This window comes from Haliaeetus leucocephalus, unplaced genomic scaffold (genome assembly GCF_000737465.1).
Source record: "Haliaeetus leucocephalus isolate CR32 unplaced genomic scaffold, Haliaeetus_leucocephalus-4.0 Scaffold450, whole genome shotgun sequence".
NCBI lineage: Eukaryota > Metazoa > Chordata > Aves > Accipitriformes > Accipitridae > Haliaeetus > Haliaeetus leucocephalus.
Genome location: NW_010972886.1, coordinates 7,326,312 through 7,342,683, shown reverse-complemented (window position 1 = coordinate 7,342,683; position 16,372 = coordinate 7,326,312). Strand labels below are relative to the sequence as shown.

Sequence of the window (16,372 nt, the reverse complement as noted above, 5' to 3'; positions counted from 1 at the left end):
CCCGGTTTTTTTTTGGCCCCCCCCCCCCCCCCCAATCTTTCACACAGTATTTCAGGCAGCGTAAGATCAAATGATTTGAATGACAGACTTGAAAGGTAAAGCACTCCAGTTTACCACTACTTTTTTTCCTCTATAGCAACAGAGGATGAATGAAAAGGGAATAAATGACACAGTAGTCCTTTCATACCCCCTTCTTCTTCCAAGAGCATTCTTTTTTATTCCCTTCGCTTTCAATTCCACCCATTCACAAAGGATTAGCATAACACATCTTTTTATGCTTGTAAGGGTTACAGCTGTAATCGCTTCACTTCATCACTTTACTTAGAAATCCTGTCTCCAGAGGAGTAATTCGATTACTCACGACAATCCAACTTTTGCCTAACCAAATAGAAACTCATTATAATGCTGAGCTGGTGCATCATTTTACTATGAGTGGATGGGAAAATAAAACCCAGCAACATGAATAGCTGGTGTGAAAGGAAGAAAGCAATTGTCGCCTAACAAAAGGCTACCAACAAAAGACAGGATGACTAGCAGAAATTCTTACTCCCATGGGCAGGGTAGCCTCCAAACTAGTAATGACCTGTAGCTTTTAAAAGTCTTGGGTTTCAAATGGGCATGGAAAGCCTATAAATTGATGAGAGCATCCGATTGCTTCCACCTGACTAGTCTTTAGCAGGTACTGGGCAAGTGTGTGTAAAAACCTGAGACTGAGCTTTTACACAGGCTGAGGAATCAACACCATCTTCTGTTGGTGGAAAATACCTGTATATGCACACATGCTAGTCCTTATAATGGCTTCTCTTGCTCTCTGCTTCTGAAATTCAAAAACGTACACAAAGCAATCTGACTGCATACTGCTTCAGAGTAAAACTAGTACCATCCATAGCAACTGACAGTGGATAAGGATAAAAGAAAAAAAAATGAGGACAACTGGCATCTCCAAATGACTTCCAGTTGTCCATATGCCAACAAGCACAAATCTAAGAAAAGCTCATGCTGATTGTGGCACAGAAGGACAGCACTTGGGGCAGAAGCACAGATGCCAGGATCATGCCTTCTATTTAGAAGTAGAGCATTTTATTTTATCTTATATTATTCTGTACAGTGATTTAAGATGCCCAGATATAATGGGTTAAGTTCTCAAAGGCAACATTTGTTACGCCAAAGGTTTAGGAGCATTAGGAGCCAGCTGACAAATCTTTAGCTGTTAAACTGGGTTAGGTTGGTTTTCAGCTTTCAGAGCTCATAACTATCTTTTTGACTTTTATTTTTACAGATTCCTAAGGATTTCAGCACAACATATGGGTGGCATTAAGGGCATTAAGGATTTATAAATTCTTATCATCACTATAAAAACACAAAAAGTCTGAAATATATTTGGGGTTAAATGCAATACATATACTACTTGTGGTCAAATTAAATATTGATGTGTTCATGTCTGTGTTAAGTAGAAAAAAAGAAAACATTCTGTTTACAGTAGCAGTATGAAGAAAACATTCCAGACTTATTCATAAAGAAAGTATTTCACTGCATTTACTGTAGTCTGATTTCTTTTTAATCTGGAATTTCTTTTTACTTGAAGTTGCTGCTCTTTCACATTCTTCTAGGCACTTAACCTTTATTGTGATGTGTGTGTACTTTACAGTGACTGGAAATCAATAACAATTCTGATACCAAATCCTTTTTGTCTTGAAAAACTTAAAATATCCCTAAGACAGCATCTTTCTTCAATACTACTCGTGGGAATTTACTAATAATCACATTGTTACATATGAGTGGAGAAATTGAGTACGTGGAATAAAAACCAGGCTTTAAAATGCAAGAAAGTCCTCAGAGCATAGAAAAAGCAGTTGGTTATTGTTATTTTGCAAGTTACTGTTCAACATACACATAGCTGCAGTAACTATGCTCACTCTATACAGGTGAAGTATCTGTATTTTTTTCCCTTTACTCCACAGCTAAAAACCACAGGAGAGCAATCCTCCAACCAAAATCTCATGCTCTGATCCTAATGAGATGCCTGCTTCCAAGAGAGATATCTACAGCTACACCGAGAAATAGGGCAAGATCCAGCATCCAGCCTCAAACCCCTAACATATCTCAAGAAATGCAGCCAATTGTTTGAAACGCAGCAAATCATTCAGGTACAAGAACATACATTCTCTTTTGCCTCCTGACACTTGTTGATTTGCCATTGCTTGCTTGCTGAAAACAAAGTTACAATATTAATTTTTATGAGTGTGCTGTTAAAGAAATGAGCTATTCTGTTCTCAGAAAAGCAGCTCTGACACACTGTGTAGAAAGCGCAGGCTAGGAGAGGCAATGCTGTATATCACAGTTGAAACAAGACCTTTCTCTTTAATAAAGAACTCCCACCAGAAAAGTTGAAATACCTCATATTAAACTGGACAGTAATAATAATAAAATAGAACAGACAGTGGAAAGGCCTCATTGCAAACGTGAAAACATGCATTCATATTTCATATGCCATACCCCAAACCAGAAACAAGTCCTCAAAGTTGTTTAACCAAGTTACAACTACATTGCGGGACTCTAAATATCACAAGCTAGCCATCATGCTTACAGATAAAGTAAGTATTTTTTAGTGTTAATTATGATGATATTTTTTTCACTTTGCTGTAAAACATCTAGTTAGACATTCAATCAGGAGACAAAGACCACATAGTTCTCAAAATGAATGATACACAAACACCAGCAGGATAGGAAAATGGCTGAGTGTCCATTCTCATAAAAAAATGAATTTAAAACACAGTAGCCAGTTTCAAAGCTAGCAAGCTTACGTATACAGATATATATATCTGTACTTAGCTTCTGGTTTAGGGATGTTTCATTTATGTTTCTGTCCCAAACATTTATACCACAGTATAAATTGGTTCCAACTACCTTAACCATGTTCAAACAATGAATAGCTACATCTTGAGAAGGCAGAGAAAAAGATAAAAGACTTACAGTCAGCTTATCCTGCATGATTATATTTCCCCTTTAGCCTAACAAACACTAAGACAATTTGTTGTAAATCTTGCATTTCTTATTAAGTCATGGACAGTGATGGCAATGACAAAATCTGGCTTGATAAAATACTTCTGTATTGGGTAGGGCTCAAGGAGCCTCCATACGTGGCTGAATACAATACAGCTGATGTGTTTTCCTCTGAAGAGAGGTTGAGCAAGCAGCTCAAATGTGGAAGGAGTAATATTTTAAGAAATTTTATCACTTGATAAAAAGCAGCTGTCACTTGGTTTTATAGTTTTGAGAAACTAGTCAAGTGTCTTGTTCAACATATGGACACCTTCTAATTTTCCCAAATCTCAGAATGAGTAATTGTAGCAATCAGGGCTCTACTGTTCTGGCAGCATGACCCCACCTCAGCAGTGACAGGGGCTACATCCCGTGGTCAGGTCCCTGACAGGTTTATTGTGGGGGCCCAGCTATGCACAATGTACTACCTATCTGCCCAAACAGCTTGTCACCTCTATGGGCTGGCTGGTGGCAGACGAGGCAGCACACACTTGCTGTACGCTCAGGCAGCAATGTGGTACCCAGGTGGCTGTTCCTCTTATAGGCATTAGCTCATACAAAAGTCTGTCGGGTTCGGGTCCAACAGCTGGGTCAGCAGTCAGCTATTAAATCTAGAAGTCCCACATCCTCAGACTATACTCGAAACACAATGCAGCTATGCTGTCTCTGAAGAACAAGGGCTCTGCTGAGCTTTTCTAACCACAAACAGAAGATGACTCAGGAGGCCTGCCATGAACAACTGAACAGGCCTTCCTGGAACTGAGCTTCTGCAAGTCAACCCACTGTCCTCCAAACGCTTCAATGCTGTGTGCCTATGATCTATCACATTAGATTATGATCTATCCAAGCACTAGAGACCACCTCCTCCTCCAGCAAACCAAAGTGTTTTACCCAAGTAATTGTTTGCATTCATCTGAAACAGTTCCTTGAATTGGTTACTAAAAAATAAAGTATAAAAGATTTGTACTTCCCAAAACAATTTGGAAAAATGCTTTCGGCTCATTCTGTTCCATAGGTATAAAATTTTACTGTCTAAATTTCACCATTACTACTCAAAAAGGGACATCTAGGAAGTTACGATTTCTGTTGCTCGATTCTCTGCATGCACAAATTGATTTCACTTTCTGAGTCTGAGAAAACTCTTCAGTTTGAATTCAATCTATATTAGTAGAGCTATTTGATTGGCTAAGTAACATCATGCTTCAGAGCTTATGCTGACTAAGCAGTATTTTTTTATACAAAGGCAACCAGATTACCAGCTTTCATATTTGGACAAGCATATAATGAGATTCAGTTTACTATCTCTCAGTCCCTAAACTGCCAGCTACTTACGTAGAATGAGGGTTTCTAAATTCTGTTCAAAAGCAAAATAAGAACTTGGTAGATTTAGAAATAGGTAGTAACTGCTGCAAATAGCCACCAGCCTTTCCCGTCTTAGTGTGCAGCATGATCTAGGCTGAAACATGTAAGTGGTTGGTAACAGCAATGGCACGCTTCACAGTTTAAATTACTTATCAAAAATCCAACCTAACCCTGATGGTTAATATCTGACGGCTATTCATGGGGACTTGAAACATACATTCCTCAATAGACAGAGTAATCTGAAAGATCAGCCTTCCTACCTGATATCTATAGCAGAATTTTCTGTAAATGTGCGAGTAGAAAAGGGAATGTATTATTACATACAGCGATTGTTGTCTTTGATCACATTTGAGATAGAGGACAGAGGCTCCTTCTAGATGTTTCACTGAGCAGATGAAGCACCCAGTGCCCAGGTTTCACAGCCTAGTATCTTAAAAACCTTTATACCAGGAAAAGGAATGGTAACCCTTTCCATTAGGTGTACAAAAGTAAATGCTATGAAAGATGAACACATGGATGTAAATCCCTGTATAAACATTATGGCTCAGTGATTTCAAGCAGAATAGGAACTAGCTGACAACCTTTCTGAATTTTGGAGTAATATCAGATACTAAGCCCTTCAGGATTAAATCTTTATGAACTACCAGAAGTCATAAACACTAAAGAACTATGAGAAAATTGGTTTACATCTGCAGAAAATAATGACAGTGTGTTGAATTACCAGTCCTTATAAAATTTGTGACAAAATTCTAGGGAATGCAGCACTGTCATTTCAAAACAGGCATGATAGTCTCAATTCAGCAAAATCTGAGAAATTAAGACACAGATCAAGGATCGATTTGAAATTTGCTTGACTACATATTTTTCTATTGTAATGTGTCAACAAAACAAGCAGACAATTCAGATAATCTGGATAGTGTTAGTGTACATAAAAATTAAGGTTCACATTAAAAAATGCCTATACTTGTGCAAATCAACTGCCTTCCATATGTTGAGACAATCTGAATGCTGATTACAGTAATTGTAGAATCCTACCATCTCTCCCTCTCATATGGAAAAAGAGTCATCCTTTAACTATTTTTAAAAACACGGATGTAATAGCAAAAACTCCTTCGACAGTTCCAGAAAATAGTCAACAGTTTGGTTTTCCTGTCATTATTTTAGAGTACCAACAATAAGATTTCAAACATTTTCTGATCGTACAAATATATCTTCATATCGTAGAATCATAGAATAGTTTGGGTTGGAAGGCACCTTTAAAGGTCATCTAGTCCAACCCCCCTGCAATGAGCAGGGACATCTTCAACTAGATCAGGTTGCTTAGAGCCCCATCCAACCTGACCTTGAATGTTTCCAGGGATGGGGCATCTACAACCTCTCTGGGCAACCTGTGCCAGTGTTTACAAAAAATATGATTTACATAATCCGTAAGTAGCCCTTTGAAATGGCAAAGTCAGAAATACAGTAGCACCAGGGATGGAAAGAGAGTGATTGTGATGCCCATTTTCCATCAGTACATAAGGACTTGGTTTTATTGTCCCAGAAAGAGGCCCATTTTCATGAAACCGTGAAGTGTACAGACATAATCTGTTTCGCTACCATATTCACTTATACCATACAGTGCCATTCTGATTTTACTTGCATGTTATGATGGCTTAAGTACCTATTCTTTGCCAGAGCAAAAAATCTTCAGACGTAATTTTCCACTGTGAAACTGATGACACATAACTGAGGATTTGACTTAAACTTGCCCATTAACAACCTCATTATGCTTTTCTCTGCATTTCAACTGCCCACAGAAACCGGCTTTGGGCAATCTGTTGCCCAACATGAGAATTAGGTCTGTCATAACTGGATGTCCTGTAATCTTGCTTTAGTGCTGGCAATATGACAGCAATTTAGGAGTGCAGCATCCAAGGTAATATCCCACAATTTTATGGCAGCAAAGGCATGAAAGCAGTGCATTGGAAATGGTTTGGATGCTTTATGTGGACACCATAAATGGTCCAAGTTTTGTAGCCATTCAAAGAGTGGCAACAATTAATGCACAAAAGATGTTTACTTTTATTTGAAGCCAGATGTCTCTTATTTCAGACATGCTGCTTTAGCTTCCTAAATACTACACTGGCTTTTGCTATTCCCTGCATGACTTTGCTATTAACTGTGGTATTTTGAAAAAAGTATACTGCTGAAGTAGCACTGCTCTTCTCACAAATTTCAGTAGTGTATTGTCAGTGCAGAATACTGCCTCAGGATATTTTCCACCACAGCAAGGTTAGAGCAGGACCTCTTTTTCCTCTATGCTAATGGCCTGGCCAAACCACTTGGCAGACAGGCTGAAACAGTCAGTAACATGTAGTCTGCTTACATATGTGTGAATAACCAATACTCAGTCATCAGCAAAGATCAAGTAACACAAGTCAGCAGATATGGGACCTCTGATTTAATGTTCAGGTTAAATATTCTGGTATCTATATGGTATTGATGTGGTTATCCTTCCTGTTGAGTCAACAACGCAAATGTTAATTCAAAGTGGCAAAGGACGCAATCTGTTTTGTCACCTCTTTGACAGTAAAGTCTTCTGGAAGTCCATCCTGATCAAGAACCTTCATCACCACATCACTGTGAAGCACAGAGAATATTCACAGTCCTTTCCAGACTGCTGAAGATGCACAAAAGCCTCCACATACTTCCAAAGTCGACAGCATTGAAAACCACACGATTTTGTGGTAATTGTGTGGGAACCACATAATACTGTTCCCTATGCTTTGAATTTACCTGGCTACAAAAATTGCTTTAACAGTGCCTGTAACTGTCTCCTGCTCTGACAGACAGATGTGCGATAACCACATGATTTCTAGAAATATTGTCCCTCCTGTGAGGTCCATCTGCATACCCTTCTGGTCAGGATCTTTCCAGAAATAGCATGGTTAGCACACAACCTCCCATCAGAGCAGAAAGCAGTTTGCAGTCCTGAACCTCAGAGCCATCGTCTCCTTACACAGCTGACAAAGCATCAGTCTCTGTATTTGAATAATTTGGCAGCAGTGCCAATCAACCATACTGACTTGCTCTGCAACACATTTGACAGTGTTTAGGAAGTGCTACTATGCTTGGCAATGCTGCGCCTTGTTTCTAGATGACTAGCTGTAGAACTTCACTTAGCACTCTGACAGAGATGACATGCAAATAGTTTAATAAACCCTTGTAATGTTCATGACAATGAGGTGGAACTTCTTTTCATTTAGTTAAGAGTGTTTGATTAGATACAGTGAAACACAGTGATGCTGATTTTAGGGCCATAAATGGTTTTCATAAAAATCAATAGGCACATTTCTGATTTAGATGTCATTGAAGTTCTGCGTTCTTTGGGCATCATTCTTTTCTGAGATAAAGTCCTGCTTGTCCTTCCAGTCTAGGTGCACCGTAAGCAGCTTTATTGCTCACAAATATTTTGTCTTCTATTCAAAATATCTCTGTGTTAGGTAGCTGTTAATACAAGGATGGATAATTGCAAAGATTATCACCTCTGTGCTAAAGTATCGCATATTGATGTAACATTTTATGTTTTGTTTTTTGTAGTTGGACTGAAGCAGCTTTGACCTTGAGGTTCAATTTCTTCTAGCAGTTTTAAACGTAACCTCAAGACCTTTTGGCTGCATCTGAAGACAGTGAAGACTACCTCCCCCTTGCCTTTCACCACTACTCCAGCATGTACAGTCATTTCTACCCTGTTTTCAGAACTGCTTATGCAATTGTTCTAACCTAGGAAACATTTAAAATTACTTTTACTATGTTAAGTCAATTTATTTTGGTGAATCTGAGTGAGATCAGTCATTTGTAACAGGGATAGCAATGACCTGCTGACAGGCACTTTTTCCACCAGCTCTGTGACCACCAGCCACACATACTCTCCAAGAATTTTATTTTCTGTCTGTGTTGGCTTATGCGTGATCTACCGACATCAACTCCTCATTATTAACAATCATATCATCAGTCTGCCACATAAATGATTTTTACTTCACCAGTGCTAAGTTGTAGCATGGGAAGGAAGCTGCTACTATTTCAACATTGAATGCATCTATGATGTCTTCTGTAATGACAGCATATCAGAACTACAGGACAGTGATGACCAGCTAGGGCTCAGAGCACACCATCACTACTGGACTGCCATCTGAGTTTTTGTTACCACTTCCTGAACGATCTGGGACTTTGCTACAGACTTTCAAATCCAACAAATGTGTGTATATTAAAAGCTCCCAATCTAATGCACCATTTCATGGAACTAGTTCCAAGCATGACTGATTTTGACCTCATCAGTTTGAACTGTAATTTCTGTACTGGCACTAACAATGGTGGTAAGATACCTGTATGTAGGAATATTTCTAGCATCGGCAATTAGTTGCTCTGTTTGGTACAGAATTCAACTTACATGTCAGTGATGTGTATGGCAAAACCTACTCTGGACTGTCAGTGTTGACATGCCTGCTAACGTGGAGAAAGCATCATTCTGGCTGAAGACTACTGAATGGATGTAAACACAATTAATAATTCCTAGAGACCCCTTTCTCCTCCTTTCTTTGAAAAAGTGAAACAGCACTGTCCCTTAATGGGGCTGCTCTAAAGCTCCGCTGCTGCACAGATAAGCCAAACTCCTGTCGCTCCTGGGCCAAACGAGCACGTGAGATGCCTGTGATGGACTGTTAGAGGCAGCAATCTCTGCCTGTTCCACCTCACACGCCCTTCAACCCCAGGCATTGCAAAGGGCCATTTCATCCAATGGTACAGTTAATTACAATACAAAATGAAAGTGGATGCAGGCTGGCTGTGTGAAAAGGGGCCCATGAGCCCAGTCCTATCAGGTGATGATAGAGTTTACCTTCTCTAAACACTTGTAATTTTACAATGACACAAAGAAGGTAAAGACATAAGTAAAAGTCAAGTAAGAAATGATGAAAGAACAGAAAAAAAGGAGAGCTAAAATAAAAAAACCAACACAGTGCACTATCAGCAAATGGTCATTTTAATGGTTACTTTAATTGCATATCTATTATAAGGGGAACCAAGGATTTTCTATTGCAGTTAAAAATCTAATGGGTTTTGTAAAAACAGTAGATTTCTACCTTTATGTCTCCATATTCTTTAACAATGGATGCAAGACATTCAATGCTCACAATCTGATTCATGAAATAATATTCATAATAGCTGAAGAGACCTAAGAAACCAGGCACCTACTAAAAAAGCATATATGCTAAGATGCTGATCCTTCACTTAGAGCATGTAAGATTCTTTCCTTAATATTTAAATACAAACTAGAATAGTTTACCTGAATTTTTACTTTTAAAATTCTTATTCTATAGGAAACCTTTAAAGTTCCTAAGATTTCAATCTGCTTATAGCATCTGCACAAAGTAATTTGTTAAGTATTTATGCCAAAAGAAATACTGAAACATTTCAAAATCAAGGAAAGCTAATATTTATTATATCTTTGGACTTAAAATTTCTTCATTCTAATGGCTGATTTTTTAAAAACACTGAAATGTATCACTAGTGTTTCCTCTTATAAACTTACAGATTTTTAAAAAGCTAGCTTTCAAAACCAAGCTAAATTTAATAAAAGAATGTTTGCATGTAATACACTTACTCACTAAGCAATGTATTTAAAAATAAAGTTCTCTAGTAAAGGAATTAGATTTATTAACTGTATTTACTAGATTTACTCATCCATGAAACTTTTCTGACCAAAAGCAGTCAAATACTCTTTCAAAACATAGTAATAAACCCATATTCCTGAAGACTTGGGAAAGGGGCCGGTAACTAGAAAATACTTCTTATCATAATTATTCTCAGATGCAGTTAAAAGAAATGGTTTGGCTCAGGCAATGCCACAAGTGTAAAAAATATTAGGTAATTTAGAGTTTTTTGCTGTTACCCTCAGAAGGAACCCTTAATTCTCAGAGATGTCAAGCAACAACCAGAAAAGAGTACTTCTCTTCGATGCCTTCTAAGAACGGGAAACACATTCTCTGAAAATTGTTGTCCCATGCATATCCATCAGGTAGCTTCACCTAATAAATGCTGTTGTTACACTGCATTCCTTTTTCTTCAAATGAAGTTTTGACAATTGAATGCCATGATTTTGTTAGTCTCTTCACTTATATGAAAATACCCACATTATAGGTTTTGTGTCTGGAAATCTGGAGGTGTCCCTCAGTTAACTGCGTTTTTTATAACCATCATCAAGTATTCCATCAAAGAATCATTCAATTTTTTATTTACAACCAAAGGTATCACTTATCAGGACTGGCAGATGTGGTTCCTTGGTGAGCTACTGCAATTTCACATACAAAAGAGGAAAATATGCCATGCTAATATTCTGTTACCATCTTCGGAAAGTTCAGCAAGTATGTTAAAATCTCCTCTTTGTGAGATAAAAGACATTATGCAAAAGACTACGGAAGTTTAAACATATTAACAGATTTTTCCTATGAATGAGTGAAAAGAAAGATGTGACTTAGGCAACATCTGCATTACTCTTTGAATTTATATTGCCACTAGGTCTCCAGTGCCTATTGTGATGGTACAGCTAAAAGTCATTGTAGTAGCATTGATCCAAACATAAAAACAACAGTGAGAGAAGCTTCGTTTCATATACATTTAGCATCCGACATCTTCCCTCATTTGCGCATTAATCAGTAACAGACATAGCTGAGCATCCTACTACAGGAGGTGATTTGACTTTCACAAATTTCTCTATGAGCAGAACATCATCAGGAACAATTTCAAGGAAATAATTATGGTCTAGACAGATTTATGACTTCTAAAGACCTAATCCAAAGCACATTAATGTCAGTGGAAGGACTCCCATTGTCATCAAAGGCCTTTGGATCAATCCCCAACTGCTGTGGGAATGAATTCAGAGCAATAATGATGGTGGACTAAATGCACACTTGCTGTTGGAATGTTACCACCCAGACCTTTTTATTCCTCAAATCAGATTAAAAAGTCATTTTCTGCTATTTCACAATTACTTCCAGATGCACATCAACTCAAATGGCATTTTCATCCATCTGTATGAATCAAATGTGCATAGAGATAGAGAAGTTCTCCACTGCCTGAACTAATAATACAAATGAAAACCACAAGGGAAAATAATTTTGGAGGTGAAGAAGTTCATGTTTTAAACACAGAGTGAGGAAACTTGGACTTCGTTTATTCCTTCTAACTACTTTGGGATAGAGCTGCCAAGCCCACCACTTCTTTATTTACTGCCACAGTAGATTTCTTCTAATAAAATTTTCAACATTTTTCTCTAGTCCCCTAAACAAAACAAAAGAATACATGTGAATCAGTGTTAGCCTCAAACTTGGCAGCCTAAAAACTGTCAGAAATGTAAACTTCATATATTCTCTGCTTAATAACAGCTCTGCTGTCCCTTCTGTCCTCTTAAATGTCTATTTAAGTACTAAACAATTTGAAGTATCACTCTTCTCTGACCATGTTAATCTGGTTTCATTCCCTTAGCAGTTGACAACATTTTAGACTGTAAAATGAAATGCCAATGTCATGTGCGAGAGGCAATCCATTCGAAGTTTTACACAGTCAAACTTAACTCCAAGATGTGACTGATCAGTCGTCAACTTCTTGTGTTACTCTGAAGTGCATGCTATGGGAATCACACATCTTTTACTCACTCCTCTAGCAATACTTTGGTTAGGCAGGTTCAGTTATCAGGTATTCATTGTGATATGAGCACGTTACGGACTGGTTGAACGCTGCCTTAACAAATTAGTTTTAGGAAGTTTGAGAACTTTCTTTAGGAAATTATATGTAACACTTTTTTGTCAAATACTGCAAGCTTCCTAGCATAATTCCATCTTTCCATTCTTAATGAAGATCTGACCTATTACCTCAGTCTCTGTACCCTTCTCTGCACTTCAGAAAACAAGATTTTTTTTCTCCTTCAGTTACTGTGTGTGGGAAACCAGATTATTAGTGACTGGATAATTCTACTACCTAGATTCGAAAAAATAATGAGGTAGAGAACAATTAACTGTTTGTTTTTTTTTCTTTTTTTTCAGTTGATGCTGATCACTGGTTACTAAGAGGATCTGAATGGGAAGGGAATTCAGGTTGACAAAGGAAGGCAATACTGGCTAAAAGTATCCAAGGAATTAAAACGGTTCACAGTTCATACATTTTCTGGGCTACACTTTTAATGGAAATGGTGTTTTAGGTATGTTCTACCCACCATCTGCATCACAAGGAGTTATTCTTAACCTGGTTTCCTCAAGAATCAAAGCTTATGTGAACAGACTGTGTACACATGTGCAACTTTCATACTCTCTCACCACTTCTAATAAGTTGGCACTCTCTTGGCCAATTCAGTCCAATCTGCACAAGGGCAAAAGTCACAAAATCATTAAATTCTTACAAGTTTTGTGGAAATAGGTATCCAGATAAAGGGGGAATCCTATTATTACCTTAAATCAGGGCCATCAAAGAATCACTCTGGCATTCATCCTTCAGCTGCAACTACACAGGAACTGCCTAGGAGACTCCTTTTTAATCTGGTGCTGTTCCAATATTTTCTTCCATGAAAAATTAACCCAGTGTATTTTAATACACTAGACACTAGTAATCCTCTCAGCTTACTCTAAAAACATTTTTTCAAGACACACCAAAAGCAGCAACATACTTTAGTCATAATTTGGCACCATCTTTTAGATGAGTTCACACTTCAGTGCATGTTGTTATCGGAAGCGCACAAGAACATTGCACCTGGAATATATGGACTGAAAAGGTAAGAGCGCTTCAATTTAAATTTGCTGACTTTCATTAGTTTGACACCAATAAACAAACTATTCCATCAGTTCTCAATGGTAGAAGGCAACCTACAGGAATGATATGTGCAAAACCCCTTATGCATTAAAATACATGTAAATGATGTTAATGGGAACTGCCCAAGCAAACAAAAAATTAGTCACAGAAATAACACATCTAAGGAAGTTAAATTATCAAGATTATAATTTCAGGGATATGAACTTCTCCAGGACCAAGCCATGACATCAGTACCATATTTTTTTCCATCTTTACATCTTATTGGTGTGAATATACACAGCAGATAACACCAGATCCTTGAACGGGATAAAAATGAGAAAGTACCTTTGCTGGTAATACTGAACTTCACTACCAGAGAAATTTTGTCTTGTCTTTACGTGCACCTTTCATGGTGTTCCTCCCCCAGCCCCTTCCACCCCAGCTCTTTATGATTTTTAATGCCCTGTCAACATGTTCAAGGCAAAATTCAGTTTGGCCAGCTGTAGGCTGCTTCAAGTCACAGGAGATGACACAGAACTACACACTACTTTTATAACTAAATACATAGTTTAGACAATTTGCTTGATTTTAAAAGGGTACGTTAGTTTTACTGGGGTGCATTAGGTAAGGTGAGCAAATTCACACGCTAAGAAAAAAATCAGCATAACCAGATGAACATATACATAAAGCAATATATTAGAGTATACTTTTCTTCAAGCACAACAAATCATGGTATTATTTTTACAATGAAAACATGGGGAAAATTTCAGTATCAGCTTTTTGAAAATGATTTAGAATACCAGTATAACTCATTTGAGACGTGTGAATGTACGTGACTTGAAGTGATGATGCCCTATTAAATGCATTCCTTCAGAGCAAGAAAAAGCGTTTGCTCCTCATGTTGCTTCCCCCCACATTTCACATCTATCAATTAAAATAAAGTCAGAGAAAACATTTTCGTTTTCAGTTCCACATTCAAAGCATACAGTACTGACATATCAGGCAAAGCAGTTACGCTGGAAAACTTGTCTTTAGCCAGAGTGGCAAAGGCAAGATTTATGGCACAAAGGTAAGAAACCTGCTACTCATTTCCCATTTCCTTCAGACTACAGCCATTGGGGTGAACATGACTGTTACGGCAGAGGAAGGCATACAAGCAACCACCAACAGGACTATTGCTTCCATGAACATTGCTTTGAGATTGGTGAACTGAGTATGGTTAAGTAAAATTAATTTCCTCGTAAGCCAGGTGAATTGCTTCCCTGTTTTTACTATCCAGAAAATTTATGATGAGAGAGACCACTGCTTTCCCCTTCCTCAGTCCTGCAATATTTTAGGTTATTTCTGAGCCTTTCAAGACTCTCCTTTGACTCAAATCCTAGCAATACATGCTTGTGGTACATAATTATTTGTTTATGCAAATATATTTTAATTCAAACATTTAATCTTGCCAGGTAAACATAAGAAAGATAATGCTGATGTACTTTTCACAGAAGACTTAGCTCACAGTTTTAATTTCCTGTTTTTATTAGCTTACCTCACTTGACGAAAATATTGACATGTCTTGAGAAGTACATTTTATTTTCCACTTTCTCAAGAAAACGTTTGGTTGCTGCCACCTCATTAGAGGCATCTACTTTTAACTGAAACAAGTTTTAAATTGAAAGCAGCAATTGAAAAAATGGTGCTGACGTGCCACCACAGTACTTTAAATGCCTGATTGGTCATATCTAAAGTTGTTTTTATACTGCATATCAATATGCAATTAGAAAGAGACAATGTAAGTAGTGCTGGGCCTCTGCAGAGTACTCTTTCAGCATTTGTAAGCTCCTTCCATGTTTATGAGGCTAGAGTCTACCAAACAACTCTCATGTTGACAGAATCAAGCAACCAAAATGAATGGCTATAAATACAGTCAAAGCAAGAGTTAACAGTAAGCAGAACAACTAAGTCCTCATTTGAAGATGAAACAGCATTTTTGAGTGAGCAGTATGTGATTAACCTGCTGTATGTGGGGTCAATATGATTTATTCTCACAGCTATGCAGTCAGCTTTAGCCCTGGGCCTCGCTTGCTATCAAAGACACGAGCCCTCCTCAAATCAACCCTCCCCTATGTCTAGCTAACACTAAGAGCTCTTACTTAGGAAAATTAACTATCGTGTCCTTCATTTAAATTATTTCCACCCCTGCTTGGAAATAATTGTTAGCATAACAGACAGTTTAACCAAGTGTGCTTTCTAGTGTCCAGTCCATCTATCTGCTGCCTGCAATGCTCCAGCAGCCTAAAAGCAGATCTTGAAAACCACAGACAGGGGAAAAAAAGGAGTCCTTATTTTGCCTAAATTTTGAGTATTGCTAGAACCATACTCTCTTGGCCCAATATCAAAGAATAAAAAGCAGTAGCCCATTACATTTTAAGACAATCAAGTGGTTTAAAATAGAGGGATAGTACTGGCTTTGTTTCAAATATTTAATAGAAATGCCACATTTCATTAAAAACAGCTACTTTGCATGGAGGGACGAACCTCTTACCTTTTGTAGCTATTCGAACACACTGAGTTTTGGTTTCCTGTTGAGGAGGGAAAAGTAAAGAAGACAGTCAGATCAGGTTGCTTTTTCTTGCCCTCCCCACTCCATAAATTCATCCTAGATCTGCTGATCAGCTGGGGCAACCCAGCAAGGTGGCTCAGGGCTCTAGGCTTAGCAGGGGAGGAGGCTGGGTGATTTTGCCTTTACAAAAGCTGCATGAAACCTAGACATTGGTCTGTACTATCCAGGATAACAATGGGGAGAAAAGGTGCAGGACAGCATAAATGTAGCAAAATTTCGATTATTCAAATCAAATGCAAATCGTGCCATAAGACTACAGAGACAAGGTGCAGTGGAAGAGAAGGGGAGTACTGGTGCTCCTATTTATGTCATGGCACAGAAACCCTGAGCCAGTGTTGACCTCCAACAGTGCCATGCAGCAAAGAAGGTGCATTTGCTCAGCACTGCCTCCAAACTTCTCTGTTGCTGCATCCTGACAATCTTGAACAGAGTCACCTAAAACATATCAGCAATGCACTCCCTCATGCTTCTGAGTGTGGAAGGAGCACAGAAGCAGCCCAGGTATCCCTTCACATATGACACAGGTAATCTACAACC

At 38.1% G+C, this 16,372-nt stretch overlaps 1 protein-coding gene across 1 annotated transcript in view; it reads right to left on the bottom strand.

The window, feature by feature from the left end:
* Positions 1 to 16,372, bottom strand: part of PTPRK (protein tyrosine phosphatase, receptor type, K) — a 327,584-nt gene that overhangs the window by 56,039 nt on the left and 255,173 nt on the right. The window contains exon 12 of the mRNA XM_010574711.1: positions 15,758 to 15,794. Coding sequence (XP_010573013.1) covers positions 15,758 to 15,794 — 37 coding nt within the window. The remainder of the gene's footprint in view (positions 1 to 15,757; positions 15,795 to 16,372) is intronic.